General features: G+C 42.4%; 1 protein-coding gene across 1 annotated transcript; it reads right to left on the reverse strand.

The window, feature by feature from the left end:
- Positions 1–4,947: 4,947 nt before the first annotated feature.
- On the reverse strand, positions 4,948–10,663 carry LOC143488605 (kelch-like protein 10). Its single transcript, XM_076987421.1, has 8 exons — positions 10,512–10,663; positions 8,716–9,205; positions 8,190–8,609; positions 7,530–7,727; positions 6,863–7,012; positions 6,469–6,585; positions 5,308–5,399; positions 4,948–5,204 (listed from the first exon to the last, which is right to left on the reverse strand). The coding sequence occupies exons 1-8, from the start codon at positions 10,637–10,639 to the stop codon at positions 5,081–5,083; spliced, it is 1,719 nt and encodes a 572-aa protein (XP_076843536.1). The 5' UTR covers positions 10,640–10,663; the 3' UTR covers positions 4,948–5,080.
- Positions 10,664–13,852: the final 3,189 nt, after the last annotated feature.

Below are 13,852 nucleotides of genomic sequence, written 5' to 3' on the forward strand. Positions count from 1 at the left end.
TATCAAACGCTAAACCAAATAGGTGGGTTTTCAACCTAGACTTAAAGATTGTGACTGTGTCAGAGTCCCGTACACATTTTGGAAGGTTGTTCCAAAGCTGGGGGGGGCTTACAAGAAAAGGCCCTGCTGTTGCCTTATTAATTTGTGGAACTAATAAAAGACCAGCACCCTGTGATCTTAGTGGACGTGGGGGTTCATGGTAGGAAATAAGTTCCTGGAGGTATTCAGGAGCAAGCCCGTGCAGTGCTTTAAAAGTTAATTATAGAATTTTAAAATCAATACGGAATTTAACTGGGAGCCAATGCAGGGCTGATAGGACTGGTCTAATATGCTGAAATTTTCTAGTTCTGGTCAGAACTCTGGCTGCGGCATTTTGAACTATTTGAAGTTTATTTAGATTCCTATTTGAACATCCTGACAGTAGTGCATTGCAGTAGTTTAATCTAGAGCTAACAAAGGCGTGCACCAATTTTTCTGCATCATCCTGTGATAATGCATTTCTTAACTTGGCAATGTTGCGTAGATGTAGAGAAGCTATCCTAGTAGTATTATCTATATATTTATCAAATGATAGGTCGGAGTCGAGTATGACGCCTAGGTTTTTGGCTACTGTACCAGGTGTAATGGGGTAGTCTGCAAGATTAAGCATATTGTTGCTAAATTCTTCAAGATTACTTGCCTGTAATATCTGTCTAAAATAATACCTTGTTTGACCAGTATGAACTGTAGTGTGTACAAAAAAAAAGAACAATGTACTTGAAACATTTATGCAGTAGAAAGTTAATAGATAACAAAAACTAACCGACTATGTAATAAGGTAGTGAGGCACACTTTTTGTCTTCAGCTGTAAACATATCTTTAGCAAAGGACATGCTTGTGTTTGTCAGCTATCCTGTTTAATCCAGTTTTATCCTGTTTGAATGTCTTGCAGAGCAATGCTTAATGTTCTTGTGAACTCTGTAGTTATAAAACTATTTTGTTTGTTTGTTTATCGTTGGCACGTTTTAGGCATATGTTTGGGGCCACTAGTACCGTACACAGCTGAGAAGTTGATCATGGCAGCAGCAGGAGTTGTGTTTAACTGTTCAACTCTAAGATAATATAACTATAAATTCCACTCCAATACTAATTTTTATATATACACACTCAATGGCCACTTTATTAGGTACACCTTGCTAGTACTGGGTAGGACCACCTTTTGCCTTCAGAACTACCTTAATCCTTCGTGGCATAGATTCAACAAGGTGCTGGAAACCTTCCTCAGAGTCTGGTTTATATTGACATAACATCCTGCAGTTGCTGAAGATTTGTTGGCTGCACATCCATGATGCGAATCTCCTGTTCCACCACATCCCAAAGGTGCTGTATTGGATTGAGATCTGTTGACTATGGAGGCCATTCAAGCACAGAAACCAGTCTGAGATGATTCACACTTTATGACATGGTGTGTTGTCCCGCTGTAAGTAGCCATCAGAAGATGGGTACACTGTAGTCATAAGGGGATGGACATGGTCAGCAACAATACTCAGGTAGGCTGTGGCATTCACAAAATACTCTAATGGGCCCAAAGTGTGTCAGGAAAACATCCCCCACACCATTGCATCACCACCACTAGCCTGAACCGTTGATACAAGCCAGGTAGAATCCATGCTTTTATTTTGTTGAAAAAGCCACGTTCAAAGTAACTTAAGTTACCTCTCTTCCCCATTCTGATCGCCATGGCCATTGGCCATGTCTACATGCCTAAATTCATTGAGTTACTACAATGTGATTGGGTTATTATATATATATATATATATATATATATATATATATATATATACAGTTGTGATCAAATTTATTCAACCCCCAATGCTGCGAAGGGTTTTATGGAATTCAGTGCACATTTGTAATTGTGTTCATAATGAAATCTTACAAGGACTTGTTAAAGAACTAAATGCAACTAAGATAGCATCAATTTTTTTTGTCATAAAGTATTAAATGGCCTTTTTGTGATTTCTTCATTGACACAATTATTCAACCCCTTTACGACTACCACTCCTAAGAACAGAGGTTCATTCCAGTGTTTTCCATCAGGTATTGAAAACATCTGTGGATGTCAACGAGCAGCAATCAAGCATGATAAGCACCAATTAGGCAGATTTAAAAGGACTGTGATACTCAGCTCCTTCTAGACATCTACTGGTGTGTTTCCAAGCATGGTGAAGGCAAGAGAATGGTCCCAGAAGACAAGAGAAGAGGTTATTGCTCTTCACAAGAATGGCAATGGATATAAAAAGATTGCGAAGTTGTTAAATATTCCAAGAGACACTATCGGAAGTATCATTCGCAAGTTCAAGTTAAAGGGCACAGTGGAAACGTTACCTGGTCGTGGCAGAAAGAAGATCCTGACCGCGACTGCTGTGCGCTACCTGAAGTGTAATGTGGAGAAAAATCCCCGCGTGACTGCTAAGGAACTGAAAAAAGACCTGTCAGATGTGGGCACTGAAGTTTCAGCTCAGACAATAAGGCGCGCACTGCATAACGAAGACCTCCATGCCAGAACGCCCAGACGCACCCCCTTGCTGACTCCAAAGAACAAGAAAAGTCGACTAAAAGTATGCCAAAAGTCATGTGGACAAGCCACAAAGGTTTTGGAACAGTGTACTGTGGTCAGATGAAACTAAATTAGAACTGTTTGGGACAATGGACCAGCGCTATGTTTGGAGAAGGAAGAACCAGGCTTATGAACAAAAGAACACCTTGCCTACTGTGAAGCATGGCGGGGGGTCAATTATGCTTTGGGGCTGTTTTGCTTCCAATGGTACAGGAAAGCTTCAACGTGTGCAGGATACCATGAATTCCCTTCAGTACCAGGAGATCTTGGAGGAAAATGTGATGGAGTCAGTCACAAACCTGCGGCTTGGGAGACGTTGGACCTTCCAACAGGACAATGATCCGAAGCACACATCCAAGTCCACTAGAGCATGGTTGAACATGAAAGGCTGGAACATTCTAGAGTGGCCATCGCAATCACCAGACTTAAATCCAATTGAGAACCTCTGGTGGGACCTAAAGAAGGCAGTTGCAGTGCGCAAGCCTAAGAATGTGACTGAACTGGAGGCTTTTGCCCATGAAGAATGGGCTAAGATACCCATAGGTCGCTGCAAGACACTTGTGTCAAGCTATGCTTCACGCTTGAAAGCTGTCATAACTGGAAAAGGATGTTGTACTAAGTACTAAAAAATAATGTCACTAGGGGGTTGAATAAAACTGATAATGATGTGAGCACAGTAAAGACATTTGTGGTTATTCCATCATAAATATTATGTTATGTTTGTCTAATTTATAAGTGCCTCTTTGATATAATTGTAAATAAGATGACTGAAATGATCAAAATCAATGTCAAACTGGCCAAAACACTTTATTTCAGTGGGGGTTGAATAAATTTGATCACAACTGTATATACTGCTCAAAAAAATAAAGGGAACACTCAAATAACACATCCTAGATCTGAATGAATGAAATATTCTCATTGAATACTTTGTTCTGTACAAAGTTGAATGTGCTGACAACAAAATCACACAAAAATCATCAATGGAAATCAAATTTATTAACCAATGGAGGCCTGGATTTGGAGCCACACACAAAATAAAAGTGGAAAAACACACTACAAGCTGATCCAACTTTGATGTAATGTCCTTAAAACAAGTCAAAATGAGGCTCAGTATTGTGTGTGGGCTCTACGTGCCTGTATGACCTCCCTACAACGCCTGGGCATGCTCCTGATGAGGTGGCAGATGGTCTCCTGAGGGATCTCCTCCCAGACCTGGACTAAAGCATCCGCCAACTCCTGGACAATCTGTGGTGCATCGTGACGTTGGTGGATGGAGCGAGACATGATGTCCCAGATGTGCTCAATCGGATTCAGGTCTGGGGAACAGGCGGGCCAGTCCATAGCTTCAATGCCTTCATCTTGCAGGAACTGCTGACACACTCCAGCCAACAGCAGGTTGAAGATCTCCACCTTCACAATGGGGAAACATGCACACACAAGTTAAGACCATATGCCCGCAATATACATTTGCCAAGTCAAATGATGGACATTTTCACAGGACTGTTGTGAAGGTTCTGCATGAGCTTGGATGAAGTGGCTTGGACAGACCAGGCCGGGCAGTGAGGGATGTAACGTGATGAGCAGGGTTTCTCTGGAGCACTCACATCACACTCATTACAATAGTATGCTGGCTTATCTTTCACTCTGCTCTGGTAGGAGATCTTCTTCCCTTCTGCTCACCTGCACAGCCTCCTCTTCCTCAGCTCTGCGTGAGGAGTGCATCGCCGTGGGAGGAGAACAAACATACCAGCGTGGTGAAGCTCATACAGGTCAGTCTGAGCCACCGGAGCAGGAGAAGCACCATGGACATGGGGGTCAATCTGATGGATTATGGTTCACCTGTGAATAATCTGTATGATGTATATAATTCCTAATTTCATGGTCTAATGGTTTTCTTACAAATTTTCCAGCACTAGCGAGTTCCAGTGTGTGTTCTGCAAGTATTGATTTGAAATCCCACTTCAATTGACTTTTTTTTTTTTTTTGGTAGATTTTCTCTTTGTCTTTTGTCATACTTTTTTTTAACAAATGGTTTATAAGGTCACATATTATGCTACTCTGTCCTACTCAGGGCCGGCGCCGAACATATACAGTGGGGGGGCGTCAGAAAATTTTGGGGTGGCGAACGTCAGTTGTTGAGCTGGAGGGTGGCGTGTAACGATTGTTGAGCGGGCGAGGGGGTGCCATGTAGCGATTGTTGTAAAATAAATGGGTCTTATTATTTACATTGAGGGGGCGATGCCCCCTTTCACACCCCCCCCCCCCCCCCCCACATCTAATCCATGTGCCTGTAAATGGCTCAAGGTTATTACAGAAACTCTGTTCCACAGTAAGACAAGCACCAAGTCTCTTTGGGATCTCTGATCATTTATGCTCCTCCTTTTGTATAATAAAATGGTACAGTCTGCTCTGATGTCTAATCTGGGTTTATTGGGGGATACTGCAGGTCTCAGGCAGATAAGGTGGTGTTGGAGGTGGATGACATCAGTCTCTGTGGTCGTCCTCGGGCAGGTCCCGGGGGGCGGTGTACTGTACCACGTTGGGCAGGCCTGGCACCACGCAACAGCTCAGCCCACTCCGGGAGACACCCATGTCGTGGACCTCATTCCTGCGGGAGGCACAGGGGAGTACATGGGTTCATGGCACCGCTCACTCCACTATCAAATATGGCACATTTCATTTAATTTCATATCAGACAGGTTGGAGCGCACCATTCTTCCGTATTCCCATCATAGCGCTCCACCTTAAAGGTGGTGGTGACGCCGTTGAATCCGCCGACCACAAACAGGAGGTCGTCCACCACCTGCGCAAAGTGGATTGTTTTATAAAGGAAAATTTGCGGAAAAACTGAAAAATTTGGAACTTTAATATGTTTAGCCTAAATAACCTAAAAACGTGATCTGAATATCTTTTTAGCATGATGCCTGTATCTTAAATACCTATTAAAGGGCGACACCATTTACAGTGAGGAAAATAAATATTTGAACACCCTGTGACTAAGTTTTCCCACTTAGAAATCATGGAGGGGTCTGAAATTTTCATCTTATGTTCATGTCCACTGTGAGACATAATCTAAAAAGAAATCCGGAAATCACAATGTATGATTTTTTAAATAATTTGTGTGTTACTGCTGCATATAAGTGTTTGAACACCTGCCAATCAGCAAACATTCTGGCCCTCAATGACCTGTTAGTCCACCTCTAAAAGGTCCACCTCCATGACAATGACCCAAAGCACACAGCCAGGATAACCAAGGAGTGGCTCCGTAAGAAGCATATCAAGGTTCTGGAGTGGCCTAGCCAGTCTCTAGACCTAACTAGACCTAAACCCTATAGAAAATCTTTGGAGGAAACTCAAACTACGTGTTTCTCAGTGACAGCCCAGAAACCTGGCTGATCTGAAGAAGATCTGTGTGGAGGAATGGGCCTAAATCCCTGCTGCAGTGTGTGCACACCTGGTGAAAAACTACAGGAAACATTTGACCTCTGTAATTGCAAACAAAGGCTACTGTACCAAATATTACCATTGATTTTCACAGGTGTTCAAATACTTATTTGCAGCAGTAACACAAATAAATTATTTTAAAATCATACATTGTCATTTCCTGATTTTTTTTTAGATCATATCTCTCACAGAGGACATGGACCTAAGGTGAAAATTTGAACCCTTCCATGATTTCTAAGTGGGAGAAGTTGCAAAGTTCAAATACCTATTTTCCTCACTGTATGTAACACTGTTCCAGTCTTCAGCCACTATGAGTGTGTGTGGATGTGTGTGTGTATGAGTGTGTGTGTGTGTGTGTGTATGAGTATGTGTGGGTGTGTGTGTGTGTGTGTGTGTGTGTATGTGTGGATGTGTGTGTGTGTTGTCACCTCAATGCCGAAGTTACTGCGTGGGTTAATCATTGTGGGCATGTCTCTCCAGGTGTTGGTCATGGGGTTATAGGCCTCCACGCTCCGCAAGCGGTTGACCCCATCAAACCCCCCCACCTCCAAAAACAGAAAAGACAGGGCAGATGTTCATCTGGCTGTGGTACTTTATAGAGTGATATTACTTTAATTATAGTTCTTCAGGCTTGATGATGGCAGACATTTTACAGATCCTCCATTGGTAAAAATGGCGAAGGACTGCATTCTGCTACTATGTGTTATATAGATGTGAATGCGTGCGTGTAAGTGTGTTTGTGTGTGTGTGTGAGAGAGAGAGAGAGAGAGAGAGAGAGAGAGAGAGAGAGAGTGTGTGTGTGTGTGTGTGGGGGGTCCGTACAGCGTAGACCTGCTGGCCATAGGTAATCACTCCGACTCCACTGCGTCTGGTCATCATGGGAGCGATGACACTCCACTGGTTCATCTCAGGGTTGTAGACCTCCGCCGTCAACAAACACTCATTTCCATTAAACCCTCCACAGATGTAGACCTGCCAATCATATACACACACACAATGCTGACTATTATATCATGTCCTGTCAACCTTCACTGTAATACAATATGGGCTACACAATATGAGCTTTAAAGGAATATTTCAGTGAAAAATCCAATACATGTGTGGTGTCCACCATTTCTGAAGCCATGAGGCTAATCTATCTAGCAAGTATTGAAAGCCATTTCATTCTAAAATCTTCATTGACATTATGTAAACTACATTATTATGCTTCATAATTTCATATTTAAATAAAACATTTAGTTAAAGAGCTGAAATAATCCAAAGGAATACATTTAAGTTTAAGGGGGGGGGGGGGGGGGGGGGGATTGCTGTCTGTGTCGATCGTTGACCGGGGGGGAAATAAAGTCAGGTATGTATGTGAGTGTTTGTATGCATTGACACGCAGGCATTTCTCAGCTGACTGGTTTGGTAGCACTGAAATTGGTTGTGTGTGTGTGTGTGTGTGTGTGTGTGTATGTGTGTGTGTGTGTGTGTGTGTGTGTGTTGCCACCTTGCCATGCAGCGTGGTAGCACTAGCATCACTGCGCTGTTCGTTCATGGGTCTGATCATGCTCCACTTGTTGTTTGCCGGTTCGTAGCGCTCTGCCGTGTTGAGCCGTACGTGGCCATCAAAGCCGCCCATGGCGTAGATAAAGCCGCTTAGCACAGCTACGCTAACGTAGCAACGTCGAGAATGCATAGGAGCGACCTGCAACACACACACACACACACACACACACACACACACACACAAGCACACACCCACCATAAACAACACATACACAACAACATAAAACACACTATAAAAAACACACACCCACCATAAACAACACATACACAACAGCATAAAACACACTATAAACAACACACACCCACCATAAACAACACATACATAACAACATAAAACACACTATAAAAAACACACACCCACCATAAACAACACATACATAACAACATAAAACACACTATAAAAAACACACACCCACAATAAACAACACATACACAACAACATAAAACACACTATAAACAACACACACCCACCATAAACAACACACACACAACAACATAAAACATAAAAATTATAAACAACACATACACAGCAACCTAACAAACACACACAAACACTAAAAACACACACAACAATCTTGCCCACATGTACACTCTTACTGACCTGGTGCCAAGTTCTGGTGACAGGGTTAAGTTTTCTTACACTGCTGAAGTAATCATCACTGTCAAATCCTCCCACAGTGTACACAAATCCATTCAGGTATGCTGCTCCGTGATAGGCTCGTGGACTCTCTTCCTCCAGTGTCACATTTACCCAACACTCCGCCCTCACGTCATAAGCCTCTATGCTATTGGTGGGACTACCACCGCTCCAACCCCCTATAGCTAATAGGATTGTGTAGGGCAGGCGTGGGCGGGACAGAGGGTTTCTGAAGTCAGAGTTAGACGGTCCATTCATGTTCAGGTCGGACATGGCCTTCAGCGCATTGGTGATGATGGGCTTGCAGTCCTCACTGTCTTCCACTAGAGCGTTGCCCTTTACGTTGTTCATGAAGTACTCCGATTTCATTAGTGCCATTCTCACCTGGATAAAAAAAAGACTTGCCTTGAAAACTATTACCATTCTTATTTCATTTTATAATGAGGGCGTAGACATGTAGGACATTATGCCAGCAATGCCACTTTCAGACCTTTGACAACAAGACGGCGATGTATTCATTCCTCTCTTGAGGTGCATGGCTGACCCAGCGCAGGACGGCCTCAAACACCACCTCTTCCTGTTTGACGTTGAGGTCGTCCTTCTCAATGATGCCACACAGCTGGGTCAGCGGCACCTCCAGGAACTCCTCTGACACACATGCAACCTCTTCAAAGTGGTGAAGGATGAACAGGTGGGCTTTCTCCCGCAGGTCCGGGCACCAGTAAGTGTCAGCCAGTTTGAAGAAGCCTATGCAGTTCTCCACACCCAGTTGATCTTCTAGGAACTGGCAGCAGGCACGTACGAGGCCCGAGACTAAGAACTGGTCTGCAGCTGCTAGCAGCTCCTGCACGTTGTCTTCATTTATGGGCACTGAGAGTGTGTAGGCATAATCCACGATCAGCCGCATCATATGTGGGGAGACGCCAGGGATGTTGTAGACACGCTTCTCTGGAGGGCTCCAGCCACCGGTGAACAGTGTCCTGTGGAGGAAGGATACAGATGTTTGAGTTTGTAATTTGATGCCTTTGGAATGAAAACATTTTTTTATCTATTTATTTATTTATTATTCTTATGTTCTGGATCATGAAGTGGGCTCTGGGGGAAATGTAGCTTCACGGGTTCACTGTGATCACAAATAAAACTTCACACTGAAAAATAAGCTGTACAAAAACAAAAATATATTTACAAAAATATCATTGGCAATCACAATCATTGGCAGTGATAGAAAGGTCTTATGAACAAATTCTAAGAGAGGAGTGTTCCTTTGTAGATTTAATTTTTAATTTTAGTTCGTAGGAATGCTTAAGTGGTTATCCATGCCTGCATGTTTCACTGGTGAATGAATATGAGATGACATACAAGTCAAAGTGAAGTCTCCCAGTCATCCAGCAACCAATCAGAGAATGCATAAAAAGATACACGAGTTCCAGATTTAAAATAAAGGTCTAGCTGAGTCTGCCAGGAAGCTACAATTGGGCTGAGGTCTGGTCTTTCAGCAGGACAAACTCCCAAGTATATCTCAGCATCCATCAGTGGGTTCATGATAAAAGAATCAAGTTTTTATCATGTCCATCTGAATCTCCAGATCTGAACCCTAATGGAGACCTGTGGAGTGAATCCACAAGCAAGGACGCTGGACTCTGATCTAGAGAGATTCTGTACAGAGGAATGGGTCCAGGACTGTGATCTAGAGAGGTTCTGTACAGAGGAATGGTCCCAGGACTGTGATCTAGAGAGGTTCTGTACAGAGGAGTGGGCCCAGGACTCTGATCTAGAGAGGTTCTGTAAAGAGGAATGGGCCCAGGACTCTGATCTAGAGAGGGTCTGTACAGAGGAGTAGGCCCAGGACTATGATCTAGAGAGGTTCTGTACAGAGGAATCAGATTCCTTGTCCTGGGCTCTCCTACTCCAGCTAGCATTACTGGTGAATGGCTGCTGTTATGTTGGCATAGGGAGGCAGATTCTGGAGGCTACATACTAAAATACTAAATGTAGGATTGCCTCACTTTTTATCTGATTTTGAGAATGATGATCATCTTAGTCACTGAAATTTCACTAGAAGGTCATTAAGGAAGATTAGTTCTAATCCTAATCATGAAATCAGACTTTTAAACACTTAAGGTAATATTATTAAGTTATTTTCCATTTATGGAAAATTTTCTTATGGAAAAAACATTCTCTTATATCCAGTACATTTGGGGTTAATAACAACTAATAATAATACAATCTTTTTTAACACTAGAAATGAACATCTTTATGTCAACCTCTGAAATAATCCTCTCTCACCTGAAATAGTCACTACAAACACACAGGACGTTCTTGTGAGCACTGATCTCTACACCACTGATCTTGAGGATCACGTCACAGAGCTTTCCCTCCATACGAAGCTCGTTGAAGACCTCCATTCGCTCCATGTGACGTCGCCCGCGGGACACCTCTGCTCGGTCACTCATTCTGACCAGTTTTGGACTTAATAGAATTCTAATAGCCACATAAGACTCAAGAGAGTTCTGGAATGAATCTCTATTACATCATAGTAACAATATGTTGATGAGGTGAGCTTTATAAATGTGCTTCACAAGGTCTGTCTTGAGTGCCTAATTTAAGGCCGACAGAGTACACATTTCATGCAATAGCCAGTCCCATAATTTCAGATTGAAATTACAATTAGAGTTAAATGGGAGGGAAAACATAATTTATTACAAAATTCCTAATTGTAAATACAGTTTCAGTGTTTGTAACAACCAGATGAAGCTTAAAAGTAGCTTGTAGTGTATTTGGCCTATGTTATACTTTATGTAGTGATTAAGGTTTAAATGAAATTATCTGAAATTCAGATCTCTTGTAGATATGAGAGAGCTGGACAGAGAAGTGGGTCTAGTGGGCCCCCCTCCTTTCTCTGATTTTGTCTAAATTATTGAGGCTTCTTCCTGAATCTGTTTAGTTAAAAATTTAGAAATTTCTTCATTACATGATCTGTTTCAAATGGAAATGATTTATGTTGGAATGTGGAGTCCCAGCTTTGTATAAACCACTAGCCTATATAAGTAAGACAGTTTTAACTGTACGAGGGAAGACGATTCACACTGACCTCTCTCAAGCAAGACCCGGGTGCCTGATTTGATGCTGTTCTTTTGGTAATGTGGGAAAGTTGATCATTATACACTTTAAATAAAGGTTAGAAACTTGGGAAAGTCAAGGGGTTAATCAAAATATTATAGCCAGCACAAGGGAACTCAGCAGAATACCAGGAGCCACCTGTGAGATTAAGAACACTTTGCAACACTTTGGCCACAGGAAACACACACACACACACACACACACACACACACACACACACACATCACACACATATTGTGAAATAAATTTAATTGGGAACCACCGGTAGCAGAAGCACAGGAAGTTTTCTTCTAAAGAGGAGAAAGGGTCATGGAAAATAATTGGCAACTTAATTCTGTAGAGTGTGCAAAATAGATCCATGATTTGTGCAAAAAAAAATGATTTCCTGATTTCCTCTCTATACATCAAATGAACACGCAAAGTGATCGTCACTTCAACAATAACTTAATATTGACAACTAATACAGTATCAGTGGAGACTTCTTCATTCATCATCACAAAATTTTGGGACACCTACACATTACACCAGGAGAGGGCAATAAATGTTTCCAAGGGGGGGGACATGAAAAATTGGAATGGTTTTGGATGGCCAGACCAAGGGCGTAGGAGTGGGTTTAACATTGGGGGGACACATTTGCTATCAAATCAAAGCCCACCCTATCCTCTAAAATATTACCATAAACTGATTCCACTGTAGGTAAGGTAGTTAATCACTGTATGTATAGTGATGTAGAACATGGTCTGGTGGTAGGGAACTGGTCTTGTGACTGGAGGGTCGTGGGTTCGATTCCCAGACCTAAGGCCATGACTGAGGTGCCCTTGAGCAAGGCACCTAACCCCAACTGCTCCCTGGGCGCCGGGCTAGGGCTGCCCACCGCTCTGGGCACGTGTGCACCACAGCCCCCTAGTAATCACTAGTGTGTGTGAGTGTATGTTCTAACTGCACAGATGGGCAAAAAGTGGTGAAAAATCACAATTGAAAAGAAAGAAATAAGAACATTTGTGGAATTATGGTAAATTGCAAATAAATAAATAAATAAAATACAACATTTTCTGTACTTATGTTTATTATTAGATAAATCCAAATTAAATAACCCTTCATAAACTAAACAAGATACTCAATAATACATGATACTGTTGTCCACAATTTTAAATAAATTCTGCATGCAATGTATGGATTATATTCACATATAGCATAAAGCATATGGCTTTAAAAAAAACTCAGGAGCGTTGTGTCCTGTGGTTTTATTTTCTTTCTTTGGTGGCATGCTGAAATGAAATGACAAAAAATGCATTTTAAGGTTTCCTGACTAGACAAGACTAACATTAATGTTAGACAGTAAGGCTGTGTGTCACGTATGGCTACGCCCCCTCTCCTAGCTGTCACTCTGGGTTCCCTCGTGTCTGTTGTTCATTGCCCGTTAGCCCCGCCCTGCTTGTCTGTCTGCCTGGTTTCTGTCTGTCTGCCACGCCCATGTCATCGTCGTCTTCACCTGTTCCTAGTTTGGTTCACGTATATTAGTCCCTGTGATTCCCCAGTCTGGTTATCTGTGGTTTTGTTCATTCTGTTCGTTCGTGGTCCTGATCTCATGCTTTCGTGTTGCCGTGTTCGTGACTGTTAATCCTGTTTATAAGTACGTCTTGTTATCGCTGCCCAGTCGCCCGGTGTTATCTGTTTGTTTCAGTTGCTCTGCGTTCTACCCGTGTTTTGTTTCTAGTTATCGTTCTGTCATGTCTCTCCGTGTTTCGTGTTCGGACTCCCCATCGGATTTGACCTCTGCATTCCTATTCGACCCTGAGTTTGGTATTCCCTTTATTAAATCTCGCTCTCCTCAGCGTTTTTGTGTGCCTCCTCAAGCCTGGTTTATACTCGACGCGCCGCGAGCGGCGCGAGGGTCCGCGCGGCGAAAATGACGTAATCGCTGAGGCTCCGCCCGTGCGCGAGGGTCTCGCGCGCTGTCGCTGCGCGAGGTCGTGCACCTCTTGAATTTTGTAACTTCGCGCGCGCGCCGCGCTTCAGCGCGACCGACAAAGTCATGTTTGCAGGGTTCATACACCTAAACAAGGTGGAATTAAAGCACTTGTACGGCACTTTCAAGGTCCATTTAAATATTTTCCAGCACGATAAACATAATTAAACTAAATATTAATATATATACTCGAAATAATTCGCTTTTTATCACATTATTTAATGGTAGTTTATTTTCAAAACGCCCAATCTTAACGTCTTCACGTTCTCTCATGTTTCGTCCTGGAATTACAAAAGGCTCGTATTTGTTAACGTAATTTCAACATTTTAATGTACTTTAGCCTAAATTCCAGCACTTTTCAAACCTGAAACACAAAGCAACATCAAAATGCGTCAGGTAAATGTTCATTCCCCTTTTTTTTTTAGGGGTGTTTCTTTATACTACCACATATCATTTCGGACAACATTGCAAAGCCATATTTATGTTTGATGCCTGGTGTGTATATATACGGTCTCTGGTCAGGCAAAAATGTTCTTTC

Source organism: Brachyhypopomus gauderio, unplaced genomic scaffold, assembly GCF_052324685.1.
Source record: "Brachyhypopomus gauderio isolate BG-103 unplaced genomic scaffold, BGAUD_0.2 sc52, whole genome shotgun sequence".
In the NCBI taxonomy this organism is placed as follows: domain Eukaryota; kingdom Metazoa; phylum Chordata; class Actinopteri; order Gymnotiformes; family Hypopomidae; genus Brachyhypopomus; species Brachyhypopomus gauderio.

Coding starts and splice junctions, on each gene's coding strand:
- LOC143488605 (XM_076987421.1), bottom strand. CDS start 10,639: ATGGAGCGAATGGAGGTCTTCAACGAGCTTCGTATGGAGGGAAAGCTC. Junction 5,400..6,468: donor GCAGTAACTTCGGCATTGAG/GTGACAACACAC, acceptor CACTTTGCGCAG/GTGGTGGACGACCTCCTGTT. Junction 5,205..5,307: donor GATGGGAATACGGAAGAATG/GTGCGCTCCAAC, acceptor TGCCTCCCGCAG/GAATGAGGTCCACGACATGG.